This window comes from Amphibalanus amphitrite, unplaced genomic scaffold, assembly GCF_019059575.1.
Source record: "Amphibalanus amphitrite isolate SeventyFive unplaced genomic scaffold, NRLGWU_Aamphi_draft 000301F_arrow, whole genome shotgun sequence".
In the NCBI taxonomy this organism is placed as follows: Eukaryota; Metazoa; Arthropoda; class Thecostraca; order Balanomorpha; family Balanidae; genus Amphibalanus; species Amphibalanus amphitrite.
Window position 1 is genome coordinate 263614 of NW_024881796.1, and position 17880 is coordinate 281493.

Below are 17880 nucleotides of genomic sequence, written 5' to 3' on the forward strand. Positions count from 1 at the left end.
TCATCAGTGGGCCCCATCTGTCTAAAAGCTGGCTATAGAATAAAGAGCATCAAACACGAACAGTAGCGGCGGAACACCTTCAATTAAGGGGGGGGCACTGCCGACTTTTGGTCCCATTCTTTCCATGCAACACTCATAGCGCTAACGTTAAAATGCCAAAATCAAAGGGGGCACGGTGCCCCGGTGCCCTGCCCGTCCCGCCGCCTAGGAGCACGAAAGCAAAATCTAAGGCATTTGGGAAAAAATGAGTATGCCCTGCAGCGTCTGATAACTACCACCTTCCAGTGGGTCAAGCCAACGGGGCCCAAGTCTATAATGGCACTTAACGATAGCACTAACCTTGTCTCACTTTTCGTTGAAGTCTGTTCCGAATGGTTTCGGCCACAGACTGGCTGCACTGAGGTCGCTTGGTATGTGCAACTGTAATTAAAGCCACCTGAGACGCCCTGACACCAGGCTGCTGAAGCTGGGTTGGAAATGCTTCGTCTTTGCAGATATCACTGGCCGCTGATTCTCGAGTGCCTGAACCGGTAGATGTCGTGGCAAAATTTGATGTAATAATTTGAACCTTACCGCAGTCAGCGCACCCTAAAGCCCTAATAAAGAAACGCCCCACCCAGAGCTGGATTCTCGTTCCAGGCTACCGTTCCTTCCAAGGCCATCGGCCATCTATAGAGTTCCTATAGAGTTCCTTCACTCCAGCCCGCCGCCGCGCTCCCTCATCTGTCTCAGAAATATAGAGGAAGGTTAAACGGAAATCGAACGTAAAATGAACAGAGGAAATGGTAACGAGTTACCTCATTGAAGAATAGCGCTCGCCTACTTCAAAAGGGTTGGCGCCGTTCTTCAGCATCTGATATGCGATCGGGTTATGGCACAATTTTTCCCATGGGAGCTTTTTTCTAATAGGTACAGCAATACGAAAAACGTTACATCGTCCACTGGCGGATCCAGGGAGCGGGCATTTAAAGCAAATATTTACTCCCCCTCCCCCTGGCCCCTGCATCGCCCGAAATAGACAAAACGTACCTTATGTTTCCTAATAATAACACTTTTATCAGGATTTTTTTTTTTTTTGCTTCTTACTGTTCAGCAGTAAAAAGCAAAAAAAGGAGCATGCAAAAGGCTCCTCCCCAATAAGGAATCGAAATCCGAGGAGTTTTTGGATTTGGGACACTTTTTTTTTGGGGGGGGTATGTCCACTACAATGTCGAAAACGCCTTTCTGGATCCGCCTATGACATCATCTCGACTGGGACCTTGCCCCCCCACGCCGAAATCGAATCCGCCGCCACTGTGCCAACGACGTGGCTTTTCAGATATCCTACGGGAAGTAGACGTATAGGTGAGCTACAATTTAAGTACGTTTAATTTTGATCCTTGCGATGCATCTATTTCAACGATGTGGATATTTTTGCAAATGAAATGAAACCATCAAAATGAGCAGTCTTAACTTACATATAATCCCCCTTACTCTAATGGGACATCTGTTCCAGGATGGATCCCAGCCCGAAGTGACCTGCTCCGCGGCGCGTGACAGTACCATAGCACGTGGCCTCCATCTGCCGATTCGCTTCATGAGTTGACCTCTCAACCGACCATTCTCCGGCGCCAATATTCTTTTATACAAGTCATGTGAGTGTCCTGCGTTGTATTCCGATGACATATGCACCCGATGGTCCCGCAACGCATAAATAACGGTTAAATCAACAGAGTAATGCCGTCATATGAAACGAACAGTGGTATCGCCACAAAACGTAGGTACTCGAATATCCCTGCGTGGTACAATTCAACCGTAATACTTGTACACACTGTTCGCACGATTGAAATAAATTATAATGCCGGATATTTGATTGATGCAAGTCGGGCCGTATCCCTACGCACCCTTTGGTACGAACAAAATGCACTCTCCTCCGCTGTGCCCGTTGCCGATTTGAAAGAAATGCCTGTGCTACGAACACGACATATCAGGCGAGTGGGCCTCTGAGCGTCCGTGCTCCCACATTCATCGACACGCACATCCTAGCACCTGCTCAAGGTTACTACAATATACATACGGAGATGCAATATTTTCCTACAAATACCCATACCATCACCGTGCCACGCGACTGGATAACCAAATGCACCAACAATGTACCGCCGCTGTCAACGCACGCACATGCCGCAAAAATACTGCAAATATTTAAAAATGACCTGCGTTGCGCGATAAAACGGTATAGAAATATTGCACCTCTCACTACAAAGACAAGATGCCGTGAACCAGATTCGTGTTCAGGGCATATCGTCGCAAATTACAGATCAGAGCAACCACGGAAGTCACACACGAGAAATGAGCAAATAGCCTCACGGCATTAACGGATACTCCCCGGTGCGTCGCGATCGATTATATCCGATATTGGTGCCCATCACCACCACTGATTGCCGACAAAACACCGTCAGGCCTCGGCGCAATCGGGCAAGGAAGGTAACTAATGGTGCTGTCACTTTCTCACAAAGCAAGGTCGCCATAGTGTCGCTGTTACAGCCAATGGCTTCCATTGTACAAATATATGTATATGTAATATGTATGCAAGACTGCCTTATGAAAACCGGTCCACTGACACTGTACCACAGTTTAACTTATATAGCTGAAATTATTCATTATAATTACGCAACACTGATGGGATTGGTTGACACGTTTCTGGAGTAATAGGATGCTGGGCTTGTAGCGTAGCGTATGCGGCTTCATTTGTCGAAATGTCACAGCAAATTAACACGTTTACACAAGCGATGTGCCGCTCTTTTCTGAAATTGACATAAAGGCCGGTGCCGCCAACTGCCAAGGTCTGTTTGCCGCTGACTTGGCAGTCATTCGTCTCATTCACCGTGGTAAAAACTCTCAATCTGACTGGATTCCTGAGTCAGCAGTGGACAGAGCCCTGTTTTTCACGAAGCACTGCGTAGCAGACCCGACCTCGTCCGACGCCGAGTAAATGGTCACATCACCGCCCTGATATGCAGGCACGAGATAGCCCGGGCGGAGGCCGGTCCCTCCCGCCTCCGCCGCCGCGGGGCGGACCGGCGGGTCGGTAGATCGGTCCCCGCTCCGGCTCCGACGCCGCCCGAACCCCCATCTCACCCGCCCGGTCACTCCTGGCGCGTCTTCATGAGCTCCAGCAGGCAGCCCACCGCCCCGAAGTACCCCTCGTGTTCCAGGAAGAGCGCCTTCATCTGGCCCGACGACCAGAAGTTCATGGCGAACGAGAGCAGCTTCATGGATATCTCGTTGACACGCAGGAAATTACCCATGAAGATGACCCTCTCGATCTGCTCGTTGACCGCGCACAGACGCGCGATGGAGCCGATGTTGTTGGTGATTGTGGCCAGCGTGGCGCGTGCCAGGTCACAACGGTTGACCGCCTTCCGGCGCTGCAGCACGTGCATGTGCCCGAAGCTGGAGGCGACCGTGTCGCCGCTGAGACCGAACCGGCCGTAGTCGCCGCCGTAGATGTCTCGCACGAGTTTGTCGACGCGGGTGTGGTCGCCACGCGCCGCCAGCTCGATGGCCTCCTCGAACGTGGAGCAGCCGGTGAGCAGGCAGCAGAGGCCGAGGAAGGTGCCGCCGCCCAGACTGGTGCCCGAGACGCGCTTGTACTCGTCCGGTCCGTACACGGCCAGGATGCTCACCCCGGAGCCGATGTTCACCACAAGGTACGGGTACGGCTGGCTGAAGTCGAACGGCACCTTCCTGCAGAGCCGGTCGTCACAAGGCTCCTCCCAGTAGTAGAGCTCGTGGCTGTTGTTGTTCTCGATGTAGTGCAGGCCGTTCAACAGGGAGTCAAGCTCATCAAACTTATGCAGCTGCATGTTGACTTCGCGCTGGAACTCTTCCTCAAACTTGTAGGCGCCTCCACCGGTCGCACAGATGGTGGAAGCGAGCGTGGCCATGCCCTTCGACTTGGCCAGCTCGAGGAAGTTGCCCATCTCGCAGGTGGGGAAGCGGATGTAGTGCAGCGTGCCCTGACGGCCGCAGATCTGCACATTGTTCATCTGCAGGTGCGAGTCGCGGTGGCCGGTCGAGCCGTAGGCCGAGTTGCTGGTCAGATAGCGGCGGATGTTTTTCAGCGTCTCCACTTCCTCGGCCTCCTCGTCTGGTGACGTGTCGGTCGGCTCAAAGTAGACGATCTTGGTGAGCGTGCCGCCGATGTCCATGCCGAACCAGGGCATCGACGGCAGGTGCTCGGTCGGCCAGTGCGGGTGCTTGCCGTTTCCGTTGAGCACACCGTTCACGCGCGGCTCGACGGCCCCGTTCTCACCACCACCAGCGGCGCCCACAGTCGCGCAGAGCGTGGCCGCCGGCTCGCCGGCCGCGCCGCAGATGAGCTGATCGCCATCGACACCATGCAGCGTCCGATCGCCATCGGCGCCCACAGCCAGCCGCTCACCGTCCCCACTGTGCAAAATCTCACCGACCGTGTCGTGCATGGTGTCCGCAGCGCAGCCGTTCTCCCGTCGTACCGCCGCCGTCTCAGTCGTGCGACTACAGTCCTCGGCAGAGCTGGAGCGACTGGCCGGACGGTCGGCGCTGTGACGCAGCCGCTTTCTGGGGCTGGCCGGCTCCGAGGAGCCCAGCCGCCGCGGAAGCATGGCGCCCGCCGCACCGCCTGCGCCGGAGCACCACCTGTCGGAGGACGCGCGCATCTGTCGTAACACAGGCCGGAGATCACAGCGCCGATTAGTGCTCGCTGTCAGCACAGGTGAACAGATTGCGCCGCTTCGTCGGCGGTCAAACTTTAAAAAAGAGCACAGGTTTGGCGAATGGATGTGGATGTGGGCTGTAATTGTCGCTCCGAAGAACGGATCGTCATCGTTTGAACATGAGGATGCTGGATGAAAAACGCTGTAACAATCAGAGAAAAGCTAGGCAAACTATTTCAGTATCTACGTTATCGTTGAAATTCGCTAACCTTAGTTACTCTAGATGCTACTTTCTTATTTCATCTATGTTTGACCGCAACGCAGCTCGACTATTCGACAAGTCACATACAGAACCTAAAAGGGCCTCTGGAGTCTCTCTTCCATAGACCATAACCCGGCAGTTGCTGGGGTATTTCGCCACCCACCGTTTGCTGGGGGGGGGGGGGGGCGTTAAACGCCCCCAGCCGATAACTCGAGAACCAATAGGCGCAGCGAAACGCACGCGGCGGCAAACGAAAGAGCGCGACGAGACGCTTCAGATGAGTACTTTAAAGTTGAACTTTGAGGTCACAGGTCGGGTCAAGGTCAGGTCAAACACCTGAAATCGGGCTTTCAGTAGCATGGACTTCAGGACTTCGCAATGGGCACCTCTCGTCATAAACTCTGTCAAAACGGTGCACAATACATCATATAAGGCCTACAAGAGTGTCAGCTCCATGTAGGGGTCAGTCAATCATAGGTCAGGGTCAAGGTCAGGTCAACCGGGTAGGCACATATCCCCGAAAATCAAAACTGATATTCGCAGCCTGTGACACATGTTTTATAGGTAATTTGGGGCGTAGAACACGATGGTGACATTCATTTTATCATATGTGTACGTGTTTGGCTCAAAAAGTTCAATTTAAGAAATGCATGAATCATGGTCGTGAAGTAGTCACGAAAAATTGCCAAGATTCAGTTCAAGATTATGGAAAATGCGGAACGATAATCAATAATCGAAGATAGCTATTTGATTGATCATGGTATTGGCAGTCTAATGGCGTTTACGGCATGTCTGTATGTCTATTCTGTGATTTTATATGATTTTTTGAACATATGCCGTTTTTGGTCGAAAACTCAGAAATCATGACGTCACTAAAATCTCGATATCTCAAAAATTTTCCAACTGATTTTTTTGAAACTTTGTCACGATAAACTTCAATCAATTCCCTACAGGTACCCAAAATTTGGCGCGCCTGCGGCGCGCCGTTTTTATGCTATGGCCCGGCGAAAAAAGTGGGGGCGTTTAACGCCCCCCCCCCCCAGCAACTCGCGGGATAACAAACGTATTTATCAACAAGCACTTCGAACGCACAGTTCATCCGTTTCGGGAGAAAGAATCTGCATCTATGTCAGAAAACCAAAGATTCATCCCGATACCTACCAAACACAAATTGCCATGCCATCCCCTCAGGTCCCAAGAAAACGCCAGAGCCCAGATAGCGCTTATGGTTGGCCCTAAGTCCAAACTTCCTACCGAAGTCGGCAGCATCGTTCGGTGACAGATCCTTGCTCATTTGGTGCCAGACTGCCCAACAGGTAGACAACCCAGCATGACAGCAACATGATCGCGCATTTCGGGTACCCGGTAATGCCTCCGCGCTGATTTGCCGTGTAAGCGTTACTTCCGTGCTAATTTGCCGTGTCACCGTTACGTTACCTTTGTGCTAATTTGTCGCTAGAAACCGCGGCATCGTTTGGCCACATTTTCGAGCTTATAACGGAATTATGCTTACTCAAGGGAAGAAACTGAACTGTTAACACTTACCTTTAGGGCCGGTCCTGTCTAAAATGCATTGTGTCATAATCACGTAATGTGCTTAAATGGATCGTCCTTTAGTGTTTTAAATTCCTACATTCACTATCGTATAATCCATCGCCAAAACAACACAAAATGTGAAGCTAAGACGGCCGCGCTAAATTGGGTCAAAACAGCTAGACATCACATCGCCGAGATTTGGCATGAGATGGCGGTTCTAGACCAGGCATTTGGCACGATTCACGCGATGCCATAACTATCTGGCAGACGGACAGCCAGACTGTCTGACAGGTAGGCAAACCCGCATGGCCCCGTTTGGCAGCGAGGTGACGGATGACGCACACCAAGATACCTATAAGACGCACACGTCAGCCAGTGGTCACGGTCCGGTCCGGTTGGCGCACATGCCCCGCCCCGGTCCAATTTCTGGACTGGACTGCGCCGTAGACCGATGGCTGGAACGGTCGGATCACGGATGATAACATAGCAATTTGAACCTCTACATCTATGCGAAGATATAATACCTAGTAATCGTAGCTATTTATACAAGGACAAGGTCCGAAATAAGGTGGATATTTAGGTCAAGGGCGTTAAATATCTCGGGAAACCCGTACAAAATCCCAAAGATACGCGACAGTTTTTTAACATTATGAAAAAAAAAATGTCATGACCAAACCTTTATATCTTGCCTCGATATGGTTACATATGGAAGCGATACACCTCAACCAATATGACGCGTTAGTTACACAATTCACAATTCCCAGGCGTCTTCACGGGTATAAACCATATTTAAAAAGAATAAAACATCCAGGCAGTTGATAAGGAGCAAAACGAAAAAGCAACAAAAAGCAAATAAAAATGAAAAACTCTATCTCAATAACCATATCACAAACCTCAATAAGAATAACTGCAGGGGCCAGGGCATTTGACGTTCAAACCCGCCTGCATAACACTTGGGGTTGACCGGATCGGGCAAAATGTGTATAAAAGCAAAGGCCACTGTTCAAAGGTTCTTATATACAAGACTTACCGGTCTAGAACCTTCCAATTTCCATGACTCGCATCGACTCATCTGTAGCAGGCTTGCGGGCTGAGGAAGTAGAGCATAAAGTTCTTCTGCCAGTTTTGTCTCTTTAGCGCAATTATTGTATTTGTGTCCAGCTGAGAAAAAAAGTATTACTCTTACGTTACGTTTAAATCATTTTATATCAGTAACAAAGCATAACTTGTAAATTTTAAACAAATGTCTACATTTTTCTGCCGAAAGTACGTAGAACAAACATTTCTTGAAAAGAAAAAAGGAGGAATAACAAAAAATAAATAGGCTGTGACGTCATTTTCTCCAACAAAATAGTTTAGTCAAAACAAACATTTCTTCAAAGCCTGACCCATGCAAGTTTATTTCATTTTGATTGGGGTGTATGGTGTTAGGTGTATTTTCATTTCAATACAAGCTTTATACATATTATACAATTTCCCTTATATAAAGGTGCATTTTAATGTGCATGCATACATTATCTCTATTACATACTGCTGATCTTTGATAATGTTAAATTGAAATGGATTAAACTAGGGTTACCCGCGTGCTCCGCAACGCGAAGAAGGGTTATTTTTGACCCGTGGGTATTGGGTTGGTCTGTGTCGATTTGGTTGGTGTCCATTTCGTTCGATTGCTTTTTGACGGCCAAACATTTTGTAGTGAAACAAAAAGATCCATCGCATTGAGGTGCCTGTGTCGTATTATCATGCGTTCTACTTAAGAATGATTCGAAAACTGGCGTGAAGTCTTTTGAGGGCCATCGATGAATTTCGCTAAAAATGGCGATGTAATGGTTTGGAACATTTACATTTTTAAGAATACTGTTGCCCGTCATGCAAAAATGTAGAGTGAATATTGGACAGAATTGAATGCTCTTTCCAACGGTGCCAATTTTTAATTGCCAGAGATATCAGATCATGGAGCAAAACCCGTGTGATATATAAAGTGGCACAAAATTGACAAACACCATTTTCTCCCGTGACTTGTACCACCTTGATTTGGATCAATCAGCTTTTCACAATTTTTCCATGAGAGGCGGTACATTTCTCTTGCCAATAGGCGTTGTTTCAACTCGCTCCGTCTGACGGTCACCTGAAAATAATATAAATTCCGAAATCCGTCCAAAATGTCAATTTTCCAAATAAAAGTGCCCTCCCCACGTGCACGTGGCGCGTGCCATCCCCTGCACCGCACACCATTCGATAGCCCGTTCAATTATCTACACGATGCTGTTTTCCCCGTGCCGATCGGGCCCACGGTTACCGAGATATTGCACGGGGATCGGACCCGTGTCAGGCAAATTTGGCCATTTTCGACTGATTTTGCAAGCCGATTTATACATGTAAAGTCTATGACGCGAATTTGCACTTTTTGGGCACGTGCCACGCGCTCCCTATCGACCCGATCGAGGTCAGATCCCTCAAAGGCACGTCGCGCATCCTTGATCTATGATTTGTGCAAATTTCACCGGGCTAGGTGCAACGGTCTGGCCTGTAGTCCACACAAAGCACCACCAAGTCGGGACCTCGGTAACGGACAGACGCACCCTCCTCAAATAGTAATATAGATGCAATTCAGTTTTATGTAAATCTTGTTGATCGTTTTCAGATAATGTTTAAATGTTCAATTTGATTTCATGCTTAAGTTGCTGTGTAATGTAAAATAGTACTGTTGACTTAATATTACAGCTGCTTATGAATCCTTTTCAGTGCTTTCACACACTTTGAAATGGCTGCTCCTTACATACAAATTGGACTATGTGGCCGAAGCATAGTGAAGCTCTGCAATGCAAGCTCAACAGTTTTTGTGGGTAAGTGCTCTGTTGTACTAGTTGAATTTGTTTATTAAAGATTTTTGCTGAGCAGTCAGTATGTTCTGGCAATCATAATGCTGATTGACTTGGTCTAATGATTTAAATTTGTACTGAATTTGCATCGGCTTGAAGTAAACCTTCCTATAATTATTTTGGTCATGCTTGCAGCCCCCAGCTCAGATTTGTGAGATTTAATTTGTAACAGAGATGATACATGCAGAAGGAAGCCCAGCCCAAGACAATATGGCCGTGGCAGTTTCAGATGGAGGAAGTCATTAAAAAGTAACATTCATCTTGTTTAGTTCAAGTCAAAGGTCAGTTCTCCAAAGATTATCAATACAAAGTTTCACCTATTAAAGTAATTTTGACCGATTGGTATAAAACTCAACAGCCAATAGTGCTACAGTGTGACAGAAAAGTGTGTTGGAACTTGGGTAGCTCTCTAAATTCTTCCCCTATGATGTTCTCGACTCAACCTTTGTAATCACCAAAAATTGTAGCAAGTGGCATAATCCATGGGTATTCAACTTACTGTACTGATTTCATCAATACTTTGGCTTCAAATTTGTGCTACTGTTAATTGACCTTTATCAGCCAGATCTATATAATATAAAGTCATAGGTACTAAATATTTGGATGACTTGTAAGGGTGACTTGGGTTGGGATGGATTACATTACTTAAGGTTAGTAGGTAAGGTCAGATAAGGTCAGGTCAGATTAGGTGAGCTTGAGTATAAATTGAAACAATTGGTTTTATCGTAATAGCAAAGTAGTCTTGGGTTGTCTGCTAGCATTTTAGAAGAGCTGCAATTGGCTTGCATGGATATAGACTAAGGGCATCATCTTATGCATAAGCACTCTTGAAAATATTTCATGATAATCATTCTTTGTCCACTGCTTATTTATTAGCAGTCCGTCGATTTTGTATCTTGCCATATGTGGAAGCCAAATGCCAGCACATCTTGGCATGTCACTGATGACAGGCATAGACCATGCTTGTTCCACCAATGAGAAGCTGAGAAAATAAAATTGGGAGTGAACAGCGCTCGGAAAATTATTCACAGCACGGCAATTCACCGGTGATCACCGGGGGACAGGTGGCTGATTTCCATCGGTATTTTCTGCATATATCGCTTCTTTTTGTGGTGCTTGAGATTCTTTAATCAGTATACAGCGTTTTTGCCGTTATTTGGTCGTATCAGGCGTAGTTTTCAGCCGTTTTGAGTCCCATAAGGAGCCGTAATAACGGGCTGTCTAAAAAGCAGACAAGATTAGCAGACAAGCCCTTGTCAAATGCATTACAATCCTGCTCGCATCAATCGAATGCGGGAGGTGCGTACGATTGATGCGAGCGGTGTTTGAATAGGCTCTCGCTTGCGATTTCCTGACTGTGGAAAGAGTCTGTTTCAGCCTTAAGTGATCCAAACCCCTGAAAACCTTAGCACACGAGCCCACGCTCCGATACTACTAGGCTGATTTCGTCGAAACCTGAAGAAATCGACGCGCCGTGTTCTGAAACGTTGCCGTTTTGAGCATTTTTCAATTGGTCCAAACCGGTCCAAACCCCCTGAAAACTGTTGCAGATGAGTCCATGCTGCGAAACTACGGAACCGATTTCGATGAAACGTTCATCATTCGACGTGCTGTGTTCTGAAACGGTGCCGTTTTCACCTCCCCCCGCAGCAGGGCGCATTGCGTCTGGATCTCCAGCTCTACTTTTACAAATGTTTGTTATAATTGTTTGTGGGAATGCATTAATTTGGGTTTTAAGGGCTCATTTCTATTTTCAGCGAGGAGAACATTCCTTCCGAAGCATGTGAGGCCCACGCTTAGTGCTATTGCTGCAAGAAAGAAGAAGCAGAAGCCGGCTCCTCCAGAGCCGAGGTCTTCTTATATTGAATGGTAGGTAACTGCGCTCTGTCGCCTAGTGGCGTCCATTGCACCGTTACCTATGTCTCGCGCCGCGACTCTGTTTTTTTTTTGGGGGGGGGGTCAAATTATGCGATGCCTTTTCTTTTCACACTTAAGTGTGCTCGTCAATTCTTAGTCTGCCATTTTTGCGATTGATGACGAACGATGACAATGGACAATGGACATTAGCAACTGTCAGGATTTTAGAAGTTCATGACTAGACATGGAAAATGTCATTGCGACTGGCAGATGTAGTGAAAAACCGAAGAAATTACTAGGTAGGAAGTGATGTTGTGTTAGAGCTCGCAGAACACACTACATTAATGTATAAAAAAACGGGGGACGGTTGTTTCAGCTTTCTTTCGACAATGCGTTGTTTTATGTAAGTATCATTATCGATCAATTTACAAAATTTTGTCCCTTTGACGTTTGATAGTCATCGTTTTAGACGCCGTTAAAACCTTCACCGTTTCATGTTTTATGAGGGAGGTTCGTCCGATCGACCTCCGCTGCCCATCTCCCGTACGGTGCTGTGACAGCGTCCCTGACGGCCGTTTCAGGAACTACCCGGCCGAGCTGTTTGCCTTCTCGGCGCGTCTGGGAGAGTCGGTGGACGAACCGCTGCTGCGGCGGGCGCTGACGGAGCGGTCCCACATGCTGCAGAGCCAGGCCGAGCGGCAGCGTCTCGGCCTGGCCGAGAACGAGGTGGGCGGGTGGGTCGCCGTGCCGGCAGCCCCATGGGACTTTTTCAACAAGCACCCGCGTGTCAGTGACGTGATATTCCGGATGTTCAAGGCATAAGACTTTGTTTATCAATAGTGTATGAGATGAATATTGAATGGTTTCCGTTTATGGTATACTGAGGTATAACTTCCAGTTTTCGCTAGTTTCAGGATAGGTAATGCACCGGTAATAATGTTTCAACTGACCTCGCCCGGCGGCTTCTCAGGCGGATTCGGCCTGTAACACTGAGCTGGCCGAGCGCGGCTCGGACATAATGACGTCTTACATCAGCGGCTGGCTGCGCTCCGCCCTGCCCCTACTCCCGGAGGAGGGCGTGCAGTCCGTGACGTCATATCTGACGTCACAACAGGAACTGAACCAACTGGCTTCGGGCATCGGCCTCAAAGACATCATCCTCTCTGAGGTAAATCTGTGATGATTCAGGATGTTCATTCTCCAATGACACTGTCGTTTTTTATAACTCCTTTTCTATCTTCTAGCAGCGGCCCTCCTACTCCCGTTTGCCAACCATGTTCTGACACTGCACTGAGAGTGCCCACTGCCCTCCCTCCCTCCCACCACTGACGCCTCCCACTCCTTCCATCAGGAGTACCCTCCCTCCGAGGAGACGATGGCCCGGTGCCTGCGCGCATTCGTGGCCGCTCTGGCCGAGTCCTCGGGCGAGGAGCGTGCGCAGCTGTTTGTCCGGGACTTTGTGCTGGCCCGGCTGGCCACGGTCGATCTCACTGCCGTCTGGCAGATCGAGGTGGGTTTCTTGGTGATGGAGGGGATGGTATAAAATCGAACAGTCACAGGAATCCAGTCGTTTGAGCTGTACAACATTCTGCTGTGATCGTTCATGATTTATTCCGTATTGTTTCGCCTTTTAAGTTGTTGCGACTTGCGATTCTTGTCTCTATTCTGTCTGACGTAATTCTACTCAATCTGTCATAAGGGAGTCGCTTTCAGTGATTGTTGTCCACTGTGCTGTCTGTTTTATCACTAGAATCTGCTTAGGGTGCTGTCCGACGTTCTATTTGGTCTGTCTGACGTGATGTCTGTGCTCTCTGTGCTGTCTGACGTGCTTTCTGTTCTGCGCACAGGCCGCTGTCTGTGCTGTCTGCCGTGCTGTCTGTTCTGCGCACATGAGCCGTTGTCTGCGCTGTCTGATGTGCTGGATCCGCTGTCTGTTCTGTCTGACGTGCTGTTTGTTCTGTTTGACGTACTGTCTGTTCTGTCTGATATGCTGTCTGCACTGCGCACAGGATCCGCTGTCTGTGCTGTCTGACGTACTATCTGTTCTATTTGACATGCTGTCTGTTCTGCGCACAGTCTGGTATTGCCTGACATCTGTCTGTGCTGTCTGACATGCTTTCTGTTCTGTCTGACGTACCGTCTGTTCTGTCTGACATGCTGTCTGTGCCGTCTGACGTGCTGTATTTGCTGTCTGTGCAGTCTGAGTTGTCTGACGTGCTGTCTGTTCTGTCTGCAGGAGCCGCTTTCTGTGCTGTCTGACGTGCTCCGGCGCTGCGGCCGGGAGCCGCCGGAACCGCGGCTCCTGCGCTCCGCCGGACCCGGCTCCCTGCTGGCCGCATATGTTGTCGGCGTCTACTCGGACCGCAAACTGATGGGCTATGGTGGGTGATTGGGGGATGAATTGGTGGGATATTTAACTTCTGAAAGGTGGTGAGTTGCATTGGGTGGTGACTTACGTGCAATTTTCTGGTGTAACCTAGTTTCTATTTCAGTCGCATTCGACACTATTTTGACGGTGTCGCTTATCTCTTCATTGACTTCTATAGTCATCGTTCCCCCTCCCCCTCCCTCCCCCGCTTTCCCGCCAGCCCCGGGAGACTCGGTCTCGGAGGCCACCGACCTGGCGGCGCGCGCCGCGCTCAACCAGCTGATGGGCGTCTCAGAGCGGAGCGCTCCGCTCGACATCCGCGCCGAGCGTACGCTGCGGCACGCGCCGGCGGCCGCCCTGGACGAGTGGAGGCCGCTCTGAGGCGGCGCGTGGAGCCGCTCTCTCTTTGCGCCTCGCAGGGAGTGTGGGTGTGGGTGTGATGTTGTGTGGAGGCAGTGCCAGAGAATGTTGGGTGATCGAGGGTAGGTAAAAAGTTTGGTATGATGCGAGTGAGTGATCGCCGTTGGTAGGATGGCTGTTACCTGGCGAGACAAGGGACATTGAGAGTATGGTCGAAGGTTGTAGTTGTTCTGGAAGTAAGAACGCGAGGCGAATGCAAGCTGTACGATGGGACTACAACCGCCTTTTTTTTGCCGATAGTTATCTTGTCAGATAATAATACCGGAACACCACAATACGGCATTATGCATCATCTTGACTTATGCAGTTTAAATGAAACACGAAATCATGGCATATTTGATATTATACACTCACAATTTGAAAATTGACGTGACGCGTCTACTGATTGGCTGACTGCCTGGGAGATTCGTGCACATCGCAGTCTGTTGAGCCGCTATTATTTATGGGTGATATGTTAACAGACGGCTAAGCCTTTTCATCCTCACATTTAAAGCTTGCAAATAATAGGGCGGATGACAAGCATCTGGTTTGGAAACAGAAGACCATGCTTTCGGGGTTAATTTCTATACACACTTGTGGATCATTGCAAGGTCAATAATTCTCCCCTTGATTAAAGGGACCCTCCCACCTTCAAAAAAGTTAATGAATTGGCACGAAAGTGATGTCGCTCGGTTCAGAAAGAGCGAAAACGAATATCTACCAAATTTCATCGAAAAATATTCACCGGTTTTCAAGATATTCGACTTTTACTTTTGTTTACTTTTTTGGATCTGCGCTGTTCCTAGCGACTTTATTTGAAAGTGCGGCATTTGTTGCGCGCAAAGCAGCATATACCACCGCGTGCTACCAAACGTTTTAGTAAAAGATTTAAAAATCGTTAGATCTCCGCTGACGTCACAAATTCTAAGGGGGCATACCAATGCACTAGCCCCTTAGAATCCGAAAACTGCAAGTTTGAAATTCCATATCTCCGAATTAAAGCATTTGTCGATGTTGTGAGTGCCCAAACCGGTATTTGCAGGCCATGGCCACCAATTTGGCTATCTCAACTCAAAACTAATGTTAAGGTGGGAGTGTCCCTTTAAGATGAAGAAGCTTGATATCGGAAATACATAATACCGGCAATTACTGATGACGAAAGTAAGCAGCGCGAGATTTCAGGTCCGGTGAATCGTAATCCGGTTTTGGCAGTGAAGAGCGGATGACATCGTGCGACGTACGTACGTGCGCTTTTTGGTGTGCCAACGAGTCGCCTATTGTTCGAGGTTTCGAGGTGTAGGCATTTGGGTTAGTTGAGTGGATGCCCGATATAGTTTGGAACATCGCCGTTAGACGCTCGTAAGTCGCTGTAAGTCGTAATTCCTTTTCTGTAAGGAGGGTCGGTTTATAGTTCAGGGCTTTCGGTGGTCAAAAACTTGTGATCCCTTGGGTTACTGAAATCCAGAATCATTACCCAGCTAACAGGAAACGTTACTACAACGTTGTCACAACGTCGTGTTTCGGTAAGTTGCGAAATTACGTTTTAATTACGTTGTAGCAACGTTCTGAACGTTGTGAAGCCATGGTTTGGTCCGAAAGTCGTGGTAAAACGTCGTGAAAACGTTTTATTGGTACGTTGCAGCAACCGCGCACTTGCAGCATTATATTTTGATAATGCATGGTGACATATATGGCCATATAATGCATTTCCTTTGACTTTCAATGCGCATATTCAGTTTTCATCGTTAAATTTGACATATTTTAACACTTGGACTGTTCACGTTGTCAGCTGGTGATCGCCAACACGTTAAAACGGTTTTTCACAACCTTGACATTATAGGTACTGAATAATTAGCAGTGTTTTTACAAGTAAATTCTGATACCTTTCTCTCTCTATCTCTCTCTCTAATATATATATATATATATATATATATATATATATATATATATATATATATATATATATAACATGTGTAAATTGCAAAGCATCATTGGCATGTTTTGCAACATCACAGGCGGAGCTAGAGGCTTGCAACTATCCCTATGTAAACGCGGCTGTTATCCGCGGCTGCCAGCAAGCCACGCGGGCCGCCACTCAGGCGAACGGTGGCTCGCGCCCTGACCTCGCCTGAGGGGCCGTGACGTCAGTGTCACCGGCCGGCGTTCAGAGCCAGCCGGCCGAGCCGCAGTCTACGCGGCGCGAGCGAGCAGTGAGGGCCGGCGGCGGGCGCGGCTGAGATAGCTGGAAGATGAAAGATAGCGCCAGTTGTCTGCGTTTGATGCGATTGTTGCTTTGACTGGTAAGTCAAAGTACCATTTACGAGTAGCATTTGCAAGATTGTGCCTTGTAATATCGTGCGGTCTAGGCTATAGTTCATTGTAGCTCTAGCCTCTAAGGTGTTGACATGTTTGATCTAGCCTGTCGCACTGTTACGGAAAGTGGTGCAGGTATTTTTGTAATTTTTTCATTAATTGAATGTCTGATTTTCCCTCATGTCTTCCCGCAGACGTCCTGCAACTCGTCAGCGCGCCTTGTGGCAGGCCTACTGTCGGCAATGCGGTAGCGAAGTGGCTGTCCGGAAGCTGCGACCGGAACGGGGGGTGCGCAGACCGTCTAGTCAGGCACTGCCAGCTGCCTAGGGACATCGAGGCCGCAAATGAGCCGGTGCCTAACGGTCCGCCGAGTGATCCTCCCAGCGAGGGTTAGTGAAGAAGTGAACTTCCACCAGTTCTGGCGTGCTAGCGGCTAGCGCCAGAGCCGGTAGAACCCAATTCCGTCCCACGCCCCCATGGGGGCGCCCCTGGGCCCCATGCCCCATCACTGATGCCGCCGCCGTCGTTTTTTTTTTGTAAATTGACCTGTATGATGTATTGAAATATACACTTCTTACATGCCTTTTTTACAAGTCTAGAAAACGGGAAGAGAGCGTCGGAAACACATTCTGAGTATGTTGCGAACACGTTGAGAGGGCGTTGCGAAAATGTTTAGGACGTTTACTCAGGGTCGCAGGGACGGCAATACGAAGTAGCGACAACGTGGTGCGCACGTGATAAAAACGTCGCAGAGACGTTGCCAAAGCGTTCTATACTCCTTGTAGTCACGCTGCGGAAACGTGGTGACAACGTTCCAGAAACACTATTGGTACGTTACAGAAAACATTTCATAACGTTGGCGGGACGTTGTAAGAACAGTTTTGGGACGTCACGGCCACGTTACAGAAACGTTGTGATGACATTCAAATGCATGGTCGGATGACGTTGTCACGCCGTTGCCTGGAGTCTACAAAATTACGTTGTCACAACGATAAATCGGGACGTTGTGGTAACCATTTGACAACGTTTAAACGACGTTGTAACAACGGCAAATTGTTAGCTGGGTAGGAGCAAAATCGGTGTTAGGTCCAATGATTTTTCCTCGCATAAAAAGGACGGTCAACGATATTTATCAGATTAAGTTTGCGATGATATGCAAACTGATGCATATGATAAAAGTGTGAGAAATATTTGAAATTTGAGGAAACAATGTGCGAAGCGTTTGCCCCGCAGAGCTCAATGCCAGGAGCGGATCCATAAATTTTTGGTAAGTGTTGCTTCTGCTAGGGCACATCGAAATGGGGGCGACCTAGCAACCCGGGGGTGGGTGGGGGGCAGGCTTATATAATAGCATTCGAAGGGGCTCCACAACGCACCAAGCACCAGGTGAGGACCAGTGGTGTTTGTTTTGTTATGTTTGTTTCCTTGACATTGCAATGGGGAATGGTGAGGAAGGAGCATAGGAATACTTGGTAATCCAGCGACGTGGAATTGAGCCATAAGTGTTTCTTTTTCGTGTCCCTTGACCCTTGTTTCCATTCATATTTCATTCATTCCATTCACCTATGCGTGTTTCCATCCGGA

The 17880-nt window shown here is 48.4% G+C and overlaps 2 protein-coding genes across 6 annotated transcripts; one reads left to right on the plus strand and one right to left on the minus strand.

The window, feature by feature from the left end:
• Window positions 1-1633: 1633 nt before the first annotated feature.
• On the minus strand, window positions 1634-7607 carry LOC122387867 (pantothenate kinase 1-like). 2 transcript variants are annotated; one of them, XM_043378453.1, is made up of 2 exons: window positions 7505-7607; window positions 1634-4659 (listed from the first exon to the last, which is right to left on the minus strand). In XM_043378453.1, the coding sequence occupies exon 2, from the start codon at window positions 4623-4625 to the stop codon at window positions 3126-3128; it is 1500 nt and encodes a 499-aa protein (XP_043234388.1). In that variant the 5' UTR covers window positions 4626-4659; window positions 7505-7607; the 3' UTR covers window positions 1634-3125. The 2 variants fall into 2 exon arrangements, with proteins under 2 accessions (XP_043234388.1, XP_043234389.1); XM_043378454.1 differs by lacking the exon at window positions 7505-7607 and having other exon boundaries at window positions 1634-4342; window positions 4422-4438.
• A 240-nt stretch (window positions 7608-7847) lies between these two features.
• LOC122387868 (39S ribosomal protein L44, mitochondrial-like) lies at window positions 7848-14372 on the plus strand. 4 transcript variants are annotated; one of them, XM_043378458.1, is made up of 8 exons: window positions 7848-7866; window positions 9223-9323; window positions 11117-11228; window positions 11798-11942; window positions 12187-12384; window positions 12568-12726; window positions 13453-13597; window positions 13805-14372. In XM_043378458.1, exons 2-8 carry the CDS (start codon window positions 9242-9244, stop codon window positions 13963-13965), a joined length of 1002 nt encoding a protein of 333 aa, XP_043234393.1. In that variant the 5' UTR covers window positions 7848-7866; window positions 9223-9241; the 3' UTR covers window positions 13966-14372. The 4 variants fall into 4 exon arrangements, with proteins under 4 accessions (XP_043234393.1, XP_043234390.1, XP_043234391.1 ...); XM_043378455.1 differs by having other exon boundaries at window positions 7866-7893; XM_043378456.1 differs by lacking the exon at window positions 7848-7866 and adding an exon at window positions 7871-7963.
• Window positions 14373-17880: the final 3508 nt, after the last annotated feature.